This window comes from Colobus angolensis, unplaced genomic scaffold (assembly GCF_000951035.1).
Source record: "Colobus angolensis palliatus isolate OR3802 unplaced genomic scaffold, Cang.pa_1.0 Scaffold164, whole genome shotgun sequence".
In the NCBI taxonomy this organism is placed as follows: Eukaryota; Metazoa; Chordata; class Mammalia; order Primates; family Cercopithecidae; genus Colobus; species Colobus angolensis.
In genome coordinates, this window is record NW_012114755.1 from 2,697,898 (window position 1) to 2,714,554 (window position 16,657).

Genomic DNA, 16,657 nt, shown 5'->3' on the forward strand with positions numbered 1-16,657 from the left:
GTCATTTCTCAAATGTGTCTTACCCCTCAGCAGACCTGGAAATCCCAAGCATAGTGCCAAGATCGCATACTGTTTTAAAGCTCATGTAGGGCCCTGTCCAAGACACTACATAAACAGCACTGAATAAATGCTCATTTCAAAGAAAGCCTTTCCCAGGGGACTTGGAGCATGGAAAAACCCACGGTTTAGCCATGTATTTTATAGTATTCTTATCACTAGATTTTCACTTGCTTTCATGTATTCCAAATAATTCTGAATTGCACAGTGCTGGGAGAAGTGCTGTGGTTGTTAAAAGCAGAAGCCCAAGAAGTGCTTGAGCCGCTGAAACTTGCTGAAGAGGCAGAGAAAGACATTTCTAATTGGCTGCATTTCATTTGCGAGGCTGGCAATTTGACGTAGAAGTCTTAAGAAAATTGCTAAACCCCAGGGAATTGTCCTAGACTAAAAGAAAATCATCCTCATGTCATTTATAATACAGAGGCAAATGCCATGCTTTGTTGTCATTTCTGAGTTTTCACGAGATGTGTAACATTACAAAGCCCACGATAGGACAAAAGGATCAACTCTTCAGCAATTTTATTAGTTTTGATTTTCCTTTTAGATTTGGCTATCATGTTCTCTATTTTCTCCCAGACCCCCTGTTTTCTTCTCCATTAGCAGTAACTAGAAAGACACTTGGCTGACAGATTCTGAAAGACTGCTTTCCTTTGCCCATTGTTTCTTCCTTCTCACTCCTTTCTCAGTTGACATTCAAATTTATTACATCCTCTGCAGCTCGTTTTTTGAACTAGCTTTATGTTTTTTGAAAATTTCTATCTCAAATAAAATATCCAGAGACATACAAGATAGCACTAAAACATTTATTTATTGCCTCTCCCATTCCAAGCATTATAAATAATAAAGCATTTGTTATAGATTAAACTTTACATAATTTTCTTCCAAAAGCCTCTTCTAACATTCAGTAAAGGCCATGATCACTTCTGAGGAGAAACAAATAATGTACAACTACAAAGGAGAAGCTATTTGGGGAAAGGTATCCATCTGTGCAGGATTACTTGGCAAGTGTTTTAGGCTCGCAAAAAATCTGAGAAATGGCGCACCTCTTCATTCTTTCTTTTCCACTTGGTGTGTAAGGCCTCCAAACCCAATACCCGTGGGGCCAAAATTTTTGGCATAGCAAACTGTGAATGAGAAGAGGATAAAGGGAGAGACAATGCATTGGTTAGTGCCATTGTTTTCAGGGTCTTCTGTCTGGGCACAGTCCTTTAAGTATTAGAGATATCCTTTTGATAGATCTATGCATAAGTTGGCTGGGCGCGGTGGCTCATACCTGTAATCCCAGCTCTTTTGGAGGCCGAGGCAGGCAGATCACCTGAGATCAGGAATTTGAGACCAGCCTGACCAACATACAGAAATCCTGTCTCTACTAAAAATACAGAAAATTAGCTGGGCATGGTGGCGTGTGCTTGTGATCCCAGCTACTGGGGAGGCTGAGGCAGGAGAATCGGTTGAGCCCGGGAGGCTGAAGTTGCAGTGAGCCAAGATCTCACCACTGCACTCCAGCCTGGTGGATGACAGAGCAAGACTCCGTCTCAAAAATAAAAATAATAATAAAAAAAGATGTATGCATGAGTTAACTTTTTAAAATAAATTGAACAATACTTATCTTAGCTCTGTTAATAAAAATTGTTTACACTTCTTGCCACTTTACCAAATGTGTTTGCAGATATTTTCTCTTTTGAGTCAGCAACCTCTGGATTGCCTGCCCAGCCTCATCCCCTGTTGCCTCCCACCTCTGCCTCCCTTCCTACATTCCAGGCACACAGAACCACTTGCAGTTCCTGGAATGAACCATGATGTCCCAGCTTAAGTGTCTTTGTAATCAATGATCCCTCTTCCTGGAATGCCCCCTCCCAAACCCACATTCACCCATCAAGCCTCAGAGGAAGAGGAAGCAAGTCTTGTGAGAAGCTTTCTCCATTACCCCAAGCTGGTTCCTTTCCTCTTTTTAGGTGACTGCATTGTGAATGTTTCTCTACTATAGCTTTTTTTTTTTTTTCCACTTTGAAATGCAATTATTCATTTACCTGTTAATTTCACTACTAACTTCAGCAATATTTTAGGGTATTATGAGCAATGAAGGCTGAGGACCCTCTATGTCTTCTACTGCCAGGAGACGGCAACCATCTGTCAGATAGTGGGCTAGTTCCCATCCTGTGTCATCACAGGAAAAGCTTTGGCAGCTGATATGGTTTGGCTGTGTCCCCACCCAAATCTCATGTTGAATTGTAGCTCCCATAATCTCTACATGTTGTGGGAGGGACCCAGTGGGAGATAATTGAATCATGGGGGCGTGTTGTTCTCGTAATAGTAAGTCTCACGAGATCTGATGGTTTTATAAAGGGCAGTTCTCCTGCACTTACTCTCTTGCCTGCTGCTATATAAGATGTGACTTTGCTCCTCCTTTGACTTCTGCCACGATTGTGAGGCCTCCCCAGCCATGTGGAACTGTGAGTCCATTAAACCTCTTTTTCTTTATAAAGTGCCCAGTCTTGAGTATGTCTTTATTAGCAGCATGAGAACAGACTAATACAGCAATCTACAGTTTTGACTTATAAAGTCTTCCCTCTTAACGCCCTTTCCACTGCTCCTCTCACTTCATTCCAACATACTCCTTTGGAGATTCTTGAGACACCATCATTAAGTGATGAAACTCCACTGAGCAACAGAATAGGCCTAGGCTCAGGGGTGGAGGACACCTTGCCTTGGCCCTAGTGCGTCCCTTCCTTTGATAGTGTCAAGAAGGAGCTAAGCCTCTCCTGTTTCTCCACAAGACCAACAGATTACGGAGGCAGCGAGGGGCAGAGCCGCAATGACCAGGAGGAAAACCAGATCTGTCCCTATGATCACTCAGTAATGTGCAACATCAACAACAGAACTGTTAGTGGGGTTAGGCAGGAGGGAGATAGATATGTTGTGATAAACTCTAGGGAGGCCAAACTGAGTTCACCCTCCTCCAGTCACCCCCTCTGCCACTCAGGTGAACAGAAAGATGGTGTTTCAATTTTTGGAAGGAGGTGTGGTGTTAGTTGTCCTGGCCTGAGGCCTCTTTCAAGACCAGAAGCAGGGCACTGTTTCCTCCTCTTCCTCACTCCCCCAGGTGCCTAACTTCGCCAACCACTGAGCGTCTGAAAGCATCTGGTCTCTGCCAGGTGCTCCAATGGAGAGGACCAGAGCTGGGTCAGGTGGGAGATTCCCTCCCCTTAGATGGTTTTGCTCCCCATCCTGAGAACCCAACGCTGCCCAGGCCGAGCAGCCATACCTCCCGAAAGACACAGGAAGACCTCCAGGTGTGAAATAATTTCCCTATCCAAAGGCCCTTTTAGGGAAAACATATTTCAAGAAAGTCTCCAGAATCTCACCTTTGCAATAAAGTTCCCCATCTTTGTCAGTGACATTTGTGGACTCCAGACTCTTCCCACAGATGGCACAGCGGAAACAGGTCTTATGCCAAGGCTGAGGGGCACAGAAAAGTTGCATATTTAGTGAGGTAGGCAACACATTCTGTTTCCATTTCAAGTCCCTGACTAGCAGCATCCAGAGGAGTGACACATCTTAACCATTTGCTTACCTAATGGGCCCCCATAATTTCTCCAGGGGTTTGGAGAAAATGCAATGCTGTGGCCTTAGCCAGCACTTCTTAGAAGCCTGTAAATGGATTTGTCATGGTGATTTGCATATGTTTTCCTTCAGAATAGACTAAACAGAAAAGGGCTTCCTCAGGCCAAAAAGATCCAAGGAACGGAACTGGTCAGAGAAGGACCTGGGCAGGGGCACTCGGTGATGTTTATGTTGGATGTAAAGTTAAAGAAGGAAAAAAATAAATCAGGCAATTGTCCAGGGAATTCAACCTTGTTTTAACTCTCTGGTTTAATTCCTCTGTGTAATTCTGATGGCAGAGTTGCATGATTTAGGTGTTCTAGATCTCCATCCTCCTGCATATCTGCATGTCTACCAGGTACAGACCAAGGCTTCTCCTATGTCTTCAAATGGCCAGTCTTAGGGTGGAGCCTCCCCTTGTGTTTGAAGTTAGATGCTCTCCACGGCCCTTCCTCCCACCATGTGGTATAAACAGAATTTTTCTCTTTCCTTGGGTCTGACTCCTTTGGTGAGTACCCAGGCTTTGGGCCTGAAACTGGAACTTGCAGAGCACCTATGCATGAGTGTCTCAGACATCTGATGGCTTTCCTGAGAGCCAGGAGGTTTGTAAGTGAGGATGCTTCTCACTGCTGTGAGGCATCTGCTATATCCATTGGTTGTGATGGCAGCAACAGGTTGAGTTAGGCAGTGGTGGGTGGGTCTGGGGCTGACATCTTTTGAGGGGATTATTGACACTGGAGGGTAGGGGGGGCTTTTGCTTTGTATCCCAGAACTTTCAGCTGGGTGCCTTCCATCTAGTAGAATAATGCTTGCTACATCAGACTGTACCAGTTCCAGCTTTCAAGGGGCAATGCGAGATGACAGACAGCTTCAGCCAGGGAAAGTGGCTGAGGATGAGTGGTTTGTAAAGTGGTTATGGGAGCGAGAGAGAATGACAGCTGCTTGCAGTTCCCAAGTTTTCGCTCATTCCTCCCGAATGGCCTGGTGGAGATGAGCAAATTCTGTCTGGCTCGTACAGAAGCTCTTACCTTGCCACCTCCCATAACCTTCTCAGCAGCATAGACTGACTTGCCACATCGAGGGCACTTCTCGGACTCTCCAAACTTCGCAGTGAACTTGGAAGGGTTGCTGGTGGTAGCTGAGCGTGCCGGCTTTGGGGACCTGTTGGAAATAGATGAATGTAACGTAGATTTCCCTTGGCAAACAGTACAAGAGCTGTGTGGCCTGGAGTAAGCGACCTCACTTCTCTGTGCCTTGGACTCCTCATCTGGAAAATGGGGATAATTGTGGTGTCTTCCTCACAGCGTTGAGACGGTTAAATGAGGTGACATGCATAAAGCACTTCGAACAGTGCCGGCCTGGCATGTAGTAAGGGCTAATAAATGTTAGCTAAGGCCGGGCGTGGTGGCTCATGCCTGTAATCCCAGCACTTTGGAAGGCCGAGTGGGGCAGATCACGAGGTCAGGAGATTGAGACCATCCTGGCTAACATGTTGAAACCCCATCTCTACTAAAAACACGAAAAATTACTTTATGAGGCCGGGCGTGGTGGCTCATGCCTGTAATCCCAGCACTTTGGGAGGCCGAGTGGGGCAGATCACGAGGTCAGGAGATTGAGACCATCCTGGCTAACATGTTGAAACCCCATCTCTACTAAAAACACGAAAAGTTAGCTGGGCGTGGTGGTGGGTGCCTGTAGTCCCAGCTACTCGCGGGGCTGGGGCAGGAGAATGGCGTGAATCCGGGAGGTGGAGCTTGCAGTGAGCTGAATTGCACCACTGCACTCTAGCCTGGGCTTCAGGGCAAGACTCCGTCTCAAAAAAAAAAAAAAAAAGTTAGCTAAAATGGGTTTAGAGCTTAGAGCTTTCCTTTCTGTTGTAAAGCACTTAGCAAATGTTCTAGTTATGTTAGCTTGTGTTATTGTTGTTGTTGTGTTGTTATTACTACTATGCTTATGTTTTTCTGGACCATTTGCAAGGCCATTTGCTTCCTTTCTAAAGAGGGTTGTGAAAATTACAGAGTAAGACAAGATCTTGACAGTGGGTGCTAATCAGTTCTTGACGAACCATAGTTCATGAGCTGATGCATTCCTTATCACAAGCGAGGCTGTCGTCCTGCCTCCAAGGGTCACCTGTCCTAGAAGAACAATGTCCAAAATACAGGCATAATAATAGCCTCTCATGTGTTCGTATCTTTTGGTGTTTGCTTGTATATTATATCAATTGAGCTGTACCACAACCCTATAAAGTAGGCAGGGTTGGTTGGAGGAGAGTGAGGATCAGAGGGTGACTGCCCAAGGCCAGGCAGCTCATGACTGATGGAACTAGCAGGAAATCCTAGGTCTTCAGACCTTGTTACTCTTTGCGCAGCATCACTAGGAAGCCCTAATGTTGAAAAGTGAACTTCAGTTAAGACATGGCAGAGAATGCAGTTGATGTCGTATTTTCTTCCTTAACAAGAGTCTCCATTTGAGATTGAGTAATAAGAAAAATTAACAAAAGAAGTCTTCTCTCTAAGATGACTAATCACACATCTCTCCACTTTTCCAGGCTCTCCTGTGGCTTACTCTCTTTTGAAGGGATCAGCTGATTCCTCAGATGGCCTAAGTGCTCTCTGGGGGAGGCCCTCCATGGGACACTTCCTTGGTTGGGCTGGGCCTTTCTGGTCAATCCTGGTGCAGAGCTGAGCCTTGAGGTCAGCTGGCCAGACAGTATTGTCAGGCCAGTGGCCATCAAAATTTCCTCAATTCTGGGCTGGAGGTCAGTGTGATTATCAAGAAAGTGGACCCAGGGGACCAGACTGGTGGATGGAGGTGACCAGAGTGATGCCCCAGCTTCCCTAGGATAATGTGGTGGGAACTCTAGCACTGTATTGGCAACAGGCAGCCAGGGAACCAATCATGATTGATTGTTTACTCTGAGGCACAGCCCATCCCTGCAGACACACTCCCCCTGCCATGTGGACGTTTGTCATCTTACAATCCAAGGGAAGAAATCTTTTCGTGACAGGCACACAAAGAATGGCCATTGCTTCCCTGCCATATTTATGTGATTTACATGGAAACTCTCAAAGGGGAAGAAAGGAGACTCCATGCAGTTTTGCAAAGGTCAAACAATGGAACATCTGTACATCCTGGGTTTTCTCTTGACATGCAAACCAAGAGCCACGGTGTAAAAGTAATTGCCCTTTAGAAAGGCAGATAATTTAAAGAGAATCTTTGGAGAGATGACACATTGTTCGAACTGGTCAGACTGAGTATTCCTATTGTTGGCAAGTCAACAATAGGGTCCATTCTCCCACTTCCAGAAAACGTTGCTATGGGAACGAAATGAACTGTCCTGATAATTGGAGACTTTAACAGGCAAGGGGGAGCGGGGCAGTAACTCACTGTTGAAACTGCAGGCCGAGATGCTCGCCCGTGTCCGTGCTGAGACAGCCAGCGCCTTGTCCATACCCGATCCCTTTGGGGCCATATCTGCGCCCATAGCACACTTTACAGTAGATCTCCGACTCATGAGCCGCGACTGTCGTGCTGTCAAGAGCCTTCCTGCAGGCCACTGCCAGGAAAAGGAAGGGTCATGGGATTGGAGTTGAAATCCTTCTCCCCTTCTTGCACTCCCAATGCCATGCTCGGGGCCACAGACCCAGCACGAGGGGCCCCTGAGCCAAGAATACAATGTTGATTCCGACCGGAGCATCTGTCCTGAGTTGTACACTCCAAGACAGTCCCAATCTCACAGATGACGAAATTGGGTTCAGTGGTTCCCAGCTGGAAAAGGGTGGAAGCTAGCATTAGAACGAGATATATAGTGTCAGACCTGCTAAGGACTGCATCCCTGAACCTTCCTAAATGACATCAGGGAAGTGTGTGTGTGTGTGCATGCACGCGTGTTGGCAGTGGGTGGGCTAAGGTAAGAGAGAAACTTATTTTTTTCTTAATCATAAAAGAATCGGGATTGAGCATTTTCTATACTTACCATGGCCTTTGAAGGACACTGTGATATTCAAGCAGACAATTGCCATTGAGGCTAATTTTGGTCAAATTCTGGAAGCAGAGGAGGTGGGGAAGGGGGTAGACTTGCCTTATTAACTCCTTAGGCTTCTATTGGCTCAAGCTCCCGGTTACTGTATGTTATCTAGTGTAAAGTATCCTCAAATATAAGGCAATCATGCCCTCATTTTTCCAAAGAGAGGATTTATAGAAAGATTTATTTTGCAAATTTAAAAAGAAACTTTAAAAAATATAAATAAAAATATCAAATATCTACTTATAATTTTAATGTAGTAATATAAATCAACAACATATTGATTTGGAAAGGTTACTTTTTTCTAACCTCACATAAATTTGGGGAATAATTGGCTTCAATTCTGTCTTTGCATTTTCAACATCAGCATCTCCCTCACCACTAGAATCATTTCTGGGGGCAGCTGGCCCAGCTTTTCTGAGCAGCTCACCTTCACTTCTGTCCATACATTTTAAGAGGCAGCCCTGTTTTATACCTGAGTAGGAGGTTGTCACCTAGAAATTGCATCTCAACAAGAAGGACCTATTAGCATAGCATTAGGGCAGACTTTTTAAAAGATATAGGATTTCCACCATATAACGACTTGCTATATTGCTTTGTAACAATGATTCTTAAGGTTGTTTATAGTGATGCTCAGTGCTTGTAATAGTGAGATAATATCCCAGGAATAATAATATGCAACATTAAATGTATTTGCCTTTAAAAAAAAAAAAAACAGTTCCATCAAATGATCCCTATAAGCAATCCAGCATTGAATGAGGTTATTTCAGGCTAATATCCCTTCTTCAAATGATATTTTCTTTAAAAAAAAATAAAGTAATTGAATATGGGAGTGGAGGAAGAAGATAAGGTTGTAGATGAGGGAGGATTAGCCAGGGGCTGATGAGTGTGGGGCAAGGGAGTTTATTCTGGTACTTTATTAGACTATTCTGTCAACATTGTAAGTGTTAAAAAAATCTGTACCAAAAAAAGTTTAAATCAGTAAATAAAATAATTGGAAGAATGTCTTATAGCAGGAGAGACTTTATAAGGCTTTAAACACAAGGCATATCTTTTTTATGAAGATTAATTTGGGGGAGAATGTCTTATATTGAGACATAGAAGGTATATACTTGTCTCTACCCTTCTTGTTACTGTCAGTTACCAACCTCCACAACAACTGCTTACATATTTGCTGATGGTCTAGACTCTGAGTTCCTTGAGGGCAAACCTGTTTTGTCTTAATATTCCCAGAATTTAGCACAAGGTCTGGGCCAGAGTTAGTCCTCTGTAAACATTTATTGAGTACATGAATGAATGAATGAATGAATGCATGTGTCAGTGTAAATCAGTGAGTTGTTCACAATTACACAATAGTAAGTTGCAGAGCCACAGCTTACCTCAGCTCTTTTGACTCCTAGTCCAGTGCTCATTCCCATCACTCCAAGACTGCCTATACCCTATCGTGCCCTGGCCAATTCTGTAGCCACTCCCTGGCTTCTGATGAGCTTTTGTGAACAGACAAAGGAGAACTGTGCTGTCCAATGCTGTGGCCACAGCCACATGCTGTGCTATAAGCACAAAATGCACATTAGATTCAAACACTTAGTACAAATGCAAAAATCATGTAAAATATCCCACTGATCATTTGTATATTGAAGTATACATTGAAAGTATAATGTTTTGGATATATTGAGTTAAATAAAATGTTTTAAGCTTAATTTCATCTGTTTATTTGTACTATTTTTAAACTATGGTTACTAGAACATTTAAATTTACATATGTTGCTTACACTATATTTATTTCTTTTGGACAGCAAACTCACTTTCTAGATTTCATAATTAGTCTAGAGATTTAATTGTGAAGATTTATCTAGAAGTCAGGGGAACACTGGCCTGGGCACAATGTAAGGTAGGTCCTGCGTCTCTGAACACCATTTCCAGCAGCTACAGAGTTGCCTGCAGACAGGCGATTATTTTGTGGTAATAAAATAGAAAAGTGTGCTCCTCTCTGGGGCTCTTCTACCCATCATTCCTGAAATGTATGCTGCTCAAATCCTCATCCCATCAACGAGTTCTCAGGAAATATCAAAGGGTTAAAAGGGATGTACCAAAAAAAATGCTCAAATCTCTTCTACTATGACTCCTTTGAACAAGGCATCTTCCTGCTACCTGGGAAAGACAAGACACCCCCTACTATGGAAAGCTTCCCTACAATTTCCTGTTCCCACTCAGTTACCAAAGTTGATCAAAGGAGAATACAGGCCTAGAAGGCTGGATTTCCAGATCAAGACCCCCCAGTTTTCTCCTTGTAACAACCTGTGCAGTAGGTATAATCATCTTTGCCTTATAAATGGAGAAATTGAGGCTCACCATGGTGAAATGACCTGCCCAAAATCTCAGTGAGTACGTGGCAGAGCCCAGACTCAAACCTGAGTCCCTTTTACTCTAATTCTAGTATTCTTTCTAATATTCCTAATCCTATTTTTTAAAGAATGCTAGCTCTCTTTGGACAAAAGCTCCAACAGATGGAGTCCAGCCCTTGGAGTTCTTTTCAATTGCAAGGATGCCTTGCAGCTACCAGGCTGAAGCTTGGGGGTGCTGGTATGGCAGTGGGGACTAGTTGGGGAGGGGGCTTGCCAAATATCCAGCAGAGCTAGCCCTTAAGCCAGACCTCCTGGAGGGAAGCAGAGAAGGTAAGTGGCCATTTCAAAACCAAGGCCAATTTTCTCCCAAACAGGACTAGGTGCCAGGAAACAGTGTAGAATGCAGTCATGTCAAAGAGCACTGGACATGGAGTCTAAAGGTAGAGGTGCATGTATAAGGCTCTACCGCAGATGCACATGACCTGGGCTTAGATGTGAGAAATGACTTGTCCAAAGTCACATGAGTCAGGCAGGGCCAGACTCCCAGAGGACCACAAGGTCTCAAGGTTCTCCCCATTTTTGACATTTGTGAGTCAGTTGTCTAGCGGGTAAAGGTCAGGATTCCTTTCATGTAGTTACTGGTGCCCAGGCCCTGAAATGCTTCCCTCTCTGACTCTTACATACAGAGTTGGCATGTGTTGCCCCCCTGCCTGACATAGGTTCTCTCTCAGGCAAGACCAGTCACAGCTGGCTTCAGTCACAGCTGACCAGAAGGGGCAACATAGACAGCCAAATCCATCCTGGCTCCAGATAAGTGCTGACTTCCTTTCTCTGCCAAGTCACATGTTGTCAATGTCGCCATGGGGTCAAAGTTTTCCCTACAGAGAGCAGTGACAGGCTAGTTTGCTCTGACTTTGAGCTACAGGAAAATGAATGGCCTCTGAGCTGGGCAAGTAGTCAAAGCAAAGGTGTTCAGGAAAGCACCATCTTTTCTTGGTGGGGCCCAAGAGTTAAATTTCTAACCAGTTCCAAGGTGATGCTGATGTTGCTGGTCCCGGGACCACACTGTGAGAACTACTGACATACAGTGTTTGTGATTCAATGTGAACTTTGTGATGCCGTCCAGATGCTGAGGGGCCCCCAGGGTGTCCACCCAACTCACTGCAGTGGAAACACGTCTTGTGGAAACTCCTTCCATTGCACTGGATTTCTTCTGCATGGTAGACAGTCTTTTCACAGGCTCCACATTTTGCGCCTCCGCCCCAGTTTGGCATCTTGAAGACTATCTGGTCAAGGTCAAGTCTAAGGGGACATAAAGCAAATACCCTACATTGAAGTGGCTGGCCCCAGGAGTGAACCAATCTCTAATAGTGCAGTGGTCTGAAGACCAGGATCCAGCCCAATTTTTTTTTTAGCGTTTCATTTATTCATTCATTTAGCAAACAGCTACTGTGTACTAGTCATTAAATAAGCTCAGACACTTAAATGGCTTTGGGCAATCACTTTACTATTTGGGAACTCAGTTTATTCTCCTGTTAAATTTCAATAACATCTATTCCTATGTATTTCACAGGGCTCTTGGAAGGAATGAATAGGCTGATTTCATGCACATAAAAGTATGTACAAATATTGTTTTTTTTTCATCTCAAGTTTAAAAAATTATCCCATCAGAACTGGGAATCATCTATGAAGATGGTATTTTCTTGTCTAGCTAAGAGCTTTTCAAATCACCTTAGACCTTGCTAAATGCAGATTCTGGTTTGGTAGATCTGGGGAGAGGCAGGAAATTCTGCATTTCTAACAGACTCCAGGCAATATTCATGCTGCTGGCAGTGGACTACATTTTGGGTAGCAAATTCTTAGCTTATCTGGCTGGGAGAAAAGGATATTAATAATATATAAAACCTCCTATTCAGAGTTATTCCTCATATCCGTACATTCCTTTTTAAGAATATAATCTCCTAGGCTCGCAGTGCCTCACGCCTATAATCCCAGCACTTTGGGAGGCCAAGGCAGGCGGATCACCTAAGGTCAGGAGTTCGAGACCAGCCTCAACATGGAGAAACCCCGTCTCTACTAAAAATACAAAATTAGCCGGGCATGTTGGTGCATGCCTGTAATCCCAGCTACTTGGGAGGCTGAGGCAGGAGAATTGCTTGAACCTGGGAGGCGGAGGTTGCAGTCAGCCAAGATGGCACATTGCACTCCAGCCTGGGCAACAAGAGTGAAACTCTGTCTCCAAAAAAAAAAAAAAAGAATATAATTTGCCCAGGCTATAAGATATATTGGCACTACACTAGGTCAGTAGTTGGAAAACCTGCTTTCTGCTTTCAGGGCTACCCTCCACCTGCTGAGCATATCAGGATGAACTATATAGCTTAACTTTATACCTGTTTTCTCACCTATACAGTTATTCCTTTCCTTGCTGTTTCAGTGTCCTTTAGAAAATCAAATGACATGATGTGCAGGAAGGTCCCACAGAGTTCACAGTGCTCAACAGGAGCAAGACCATGGTGCTGACATGTCCTCTTGCATTCTTGGAGACATTCAGCTATAAGGAGCTGCTGATAGCCACAGCCCCAGGACTGTCGTTGTCTCCTCACCACAGAATTACATTGAAGAGATATTAACTAAAGAAAACTATTTAAAAAAATAATTGTCCTCTGTATTTTTAGTAGAGATGGGGTTTCGCCATGTTGGCCAGGCTGGTCTCAAACTCATGACCTCAAGTAATCCACCCGCCTCGGCCTTCCAAAGCACTGGAATTACAGGCGTGAGCCACCGTGCCCAGCCTAAACAAAAATTTTTAGCCAGGTGTGCTGGTGTGCACCTGTAATCCCAGCTGCTCGAGAGGCTGAGGCAAGAGAATCGCTTGAACCCAGGAGGTGGAGGTTGCAGGGAGCCGAGATTGTGCCACTGCACTCCAGCCTGGGCAACAGAGCGACGACTCCATCTCAAAAAATAAATAAATAAAATAGTAATAATAATTGTCCTTATCTGCATATGTTTTTAGTATGAATCCAAGTTTTCAGTTTCCTCAAAGCAGAACTAAAATAAGTCATTGATGTTAAATGAAATTTCTGAAATTCAGCTGCCCAGGGGAGCTGAATTTTCACTGGAATCCTCTGGTTTCTAAGAAGCCTGGTGTGTCAAGACACGGAGCACTATCCAGCCATTCTGAGTGGCTGCTTCTGACCTTCACTTTCCCTTCTGGGAAGCCAGTCACCTTCTTATAATAGTTGGCGATTAACACTAAGCCCTCCTGGGTCAACTGGTCCGGATTGTATCTCACAGTCTCGTAACAAAGGCAGTTTTTTGCTAAGAAACAGAAAGTAAATAGCAAACAGACTGCTGAACCTGATACTAGGTCTAGAAGGAATGTTTCTGTCTAAATATTCCCCCAGAGATCTTTTCCTGCTTAGAAAAACTGTGAGGTTAGCCAGGAACATCCTATCCTTCCTCTCACAGAAGTAGGATCTTCTGCTAATTCAGTAAAATTTTAGAAAAGAACTTTAAAAAAGGAAACATTGTGCTGGGCATGGTGGCTCACGCTTATAATCTCAGGACTTTGGGAGGCCAAGGCAGGAGGATCACTAGCCCAGGAGTTTGAGACCAGCCTGGGCAACATAGTGAGGCCCCTGTCTCTACCCCCGCAAAAAATTACCCTAGTGTGGTGACATGGTCCTATAATCAATCCTAGCTACTCAGGAAGTTGAGGCAGGAGAATTGCTTGAGCTCAGGAGTTCCAGGCTTCAGTGAGCTATGATCACACCACTCTACTTCAGCCTAAGTGACAGAATGAGGCCCTGCCTCTAAAATAAATAAATAAGAATTTCTTTAAAAATGGAAGCATGTAGTTTTTCTATTTCTATAGCTCAGGTTGTTTAGGAAACTATAAAGGGTAATGGATTTTGAGTTGAAAGGTTTAGAATTAAAACTCACATTCATTCGTTCATTCATTCATTCACCCTGCATTTACTACCTGCCTATCATGTGTCAAGCACTGCACTAGGTACTCAGTGACAAAAGGGGGAAAACTTATAAAAATGAGTAGTTTGTGACCCCTGGTATTGAGAAGCCCATGTTGTGTGTGAAAAATAGACAAGATTCAGAATGCTGTGTACCAGAGAAGAGTCTTGTGTGACATGTTACGGAAACTCAAATGAGGGAGTGGCTCCCCACATTTAGACTGGGGATGAAGGCAGTGAACTGTTGGAGTGTCACAGAAGAGATCACATTCAAATGGGGTTTTGAAGGGTGAATAGGAGTTCACCAGATACAGAAAAGTGGGAAGGAATAATGCTAATGAAATCATGCAGAAAAAAGAGCAAGCAGAAAAGCATAGAGGTCTAAATAGCCTCTAAAAGAGCCCAGATTTGTTTATTTTGGACTCCATTTAAACTATAGACTTTCAGGGCTGGAATAGATTTTTAAGATTGCCGGACCCTCTCATTTATAACCAAGATGTATTTCAAAAGTAAGCATTTAGGGATATTTTTCTTAGCCAACTTCTTTTTATACAATCCATTCTTCTCTCATTAAAGATGATACATTTTCTAGAAAATAATAGACTCACATAATTTTGCTTATGTTCATTTTGATCCTGAGTTTCAGCGTGATATAAAATAGAGGAGAAATGTAATAAATTTCCTCCAGGAATATGGCAGTGACACTTGTAAAATTAATGATATAGAAATTTTCAATGAAAACAACCTTAGGTCAAATTTCTCATTTCAGATTTGCAGTGGAGATTTCATTGGCATGTCTTGCAAGTTAATAGGAGACAGAGATACCTCTTGGGGGATAAAAATACATATATATCTGGGCACGCGCGCGTGCGCGTGTGTGTGTGTATTCATTGCCTTGGCATACTTTTCAAAATGAGAATAAGATTACAGATAATACCTCCTTCACAAACTAATGTATCCTAGCACTGGTTGTTTTTAAGTGATCATAAATATCTGACATACATGTATCATCAGGACTTGAAATTTAAAATAGAAATCTGTAAGTATTCTAATAATGATGCTCAGTTCCATTTCTGAAGACGGGAATGTAACCATGGAGGCTAAACAGAAGATGTCTCACAGATCCAAAAGCAGAGGATATTTTAAAGCATCCTGAATCCAGGCCAGGCACGGTGGCTCGTCTGTAATCCCAGGACTTTGGGAGGCCAAGGCGGGTGGATCACAAGGTCAAGAGATCAAGAACATCCTGGCCAACATGGTGAAACCCCATCTCTACTAAAAATACAAAAATCAGCTGGGCGTGGTGACACGCACCTGTAGCTACTCGGGAGGCTGAGGCAGGAGAATCACTTGAACCCAGGAGGTGGAAGTTGCAGTGAGCCAAGATTGTGCCACTGCACTCCAGCCTGGTGACAGAACAGAATGAGACTCTGTCTAAAAAAAAAGGTATTCCAGAGACATGGATTCTAATCTCAACCTTGAACTCAGGTAAAAAATGTTGATAATAGTATCTCCTGGACAGGACCATTGTGAAGGTCATGGGCATGTGATGGAATTTAAAGCAGTATTGAGAAGTTATATTTGCCCACTTCGCTTTAGGTTACTCAAATGGCACCGATGTGCTAATTAAGGCACTGCGATCTGAAATCCCAGTTTAGGTCCTGGCTTATGAACATAACCTTTTCAGCTTCCCACATTGCTTTGGAATTCTTGCGTCCCAACACTGCCCTAGACAGTCCCAGAATGTGAGTTTACCCTGGCCAGGTACCAAGGGATGGGCCATTTGTTTACCAGCGTTGCCTGGTACTGGCAAGGGTCATTGAAGGTGGGATACCAATTATAGGCTTGCCCGTCACTCAGCCCTGTTTGTCACCTGGGTCACAATCTCCATCACGCCACCTGGCACGACTCTCCGGGCCAGTCCCTGAGATGACTATGTTGTCACCGACAAATTGTGGGTCAAGACTGAAATGGGGGACAGTCTGGAATTTGCAAGGATGAGATAGAATGGAGAGCCCTGTGACATCAACTTGGAAGAGGCTGGACTCCAGATTTGGATACTCAGATCCCAGTGAGAGACTACCTTGTGCCCACTTTTAAACTAAGGTTTAACCAATACCATACGAGAGATTTTACTAGGTATGTGCTTCAGTGGGGCAGTGGGAGAAGCACTGGATCAGGTGCCAGAGGCTGGAGTTCTAATTCCATTTTGCCTCTTCGAAGCTGTGTGATCTGGGAAAAACCATTCAATCTCTCTGAACTTCAGTGTCCTCGCTAGAATGGGGGCAATAGTCCTTTTTATTTCACTATTGTTGGGAGGACCGTATTAGTTCAAGCACTGTCAAATCATTCTGTAAATTGTAGCATAGTATAAAATGTAAGAGTCAATTAGGTTCTGCCACAACCTTAAGTTGTCATTTATCAATCTGAAATTTCAAAAGAATAACTGAACTGTGTATCTTGGGCACATTATTCCTAATCCAACTATTTCTCCCTTCCTCCCCTCTTCTTCCCTCCCTCCGTCCCTCCCTCTCTTCTTTTCTTCCTTCCTTCCTTCCTTTTTCCTTTCCCTCTCTCCCTTTCTCTCTCCCTCTCTTTCTCTCCCTCTTTTCCTCCTTCTTTCCTTCTCTTTCTTTCTCTTTCTTTTCTTTTCTTTTCTTT

General features: G+C 43.7%; 1 protein-coding gene across 1 annotated transcript in view; it reads right to left on the reverse strand.

The window, feature by feature from the left end:
- Positions 1-839: 839 nt before the first annotated feature.
- The window catches only part of CSRP3 (cysteine and glycine-rich protein 3 (cardiac LIM protein)), a 20,738-nt gene continuing 4,920 nt past the window's right edge, over positions 840-16,657 (reverse strand). The window contains exons 2-6 of the mRNA XM_011937481.1: positions 11,191-11,330; positions 7,048-7,216; positions 4,689-4,821; positions 3,423-3,516; positions 840-1,181 (exon numbers count right to left, since the gene is read on the reverse strand). Coding sequence (XP_011792871.1) covers positions 1,105-1,181; positions 3,423-3,516; positions 4,689-4,821; positions 7,048-7,216; positions 11,191-11,302 — 585 coding nt within the window. The 5' untranslated portion in view covers positions 11,303-11,330 and the 3' untranslated portion in view covers positions 840-1,104. The remainder of the gene's footprint in view (positions 1,182-3,422; positions 3,517-4,688; positions 4,822-7,047; positions 7,217-11,190; positions 11,331-16,657) is intronic.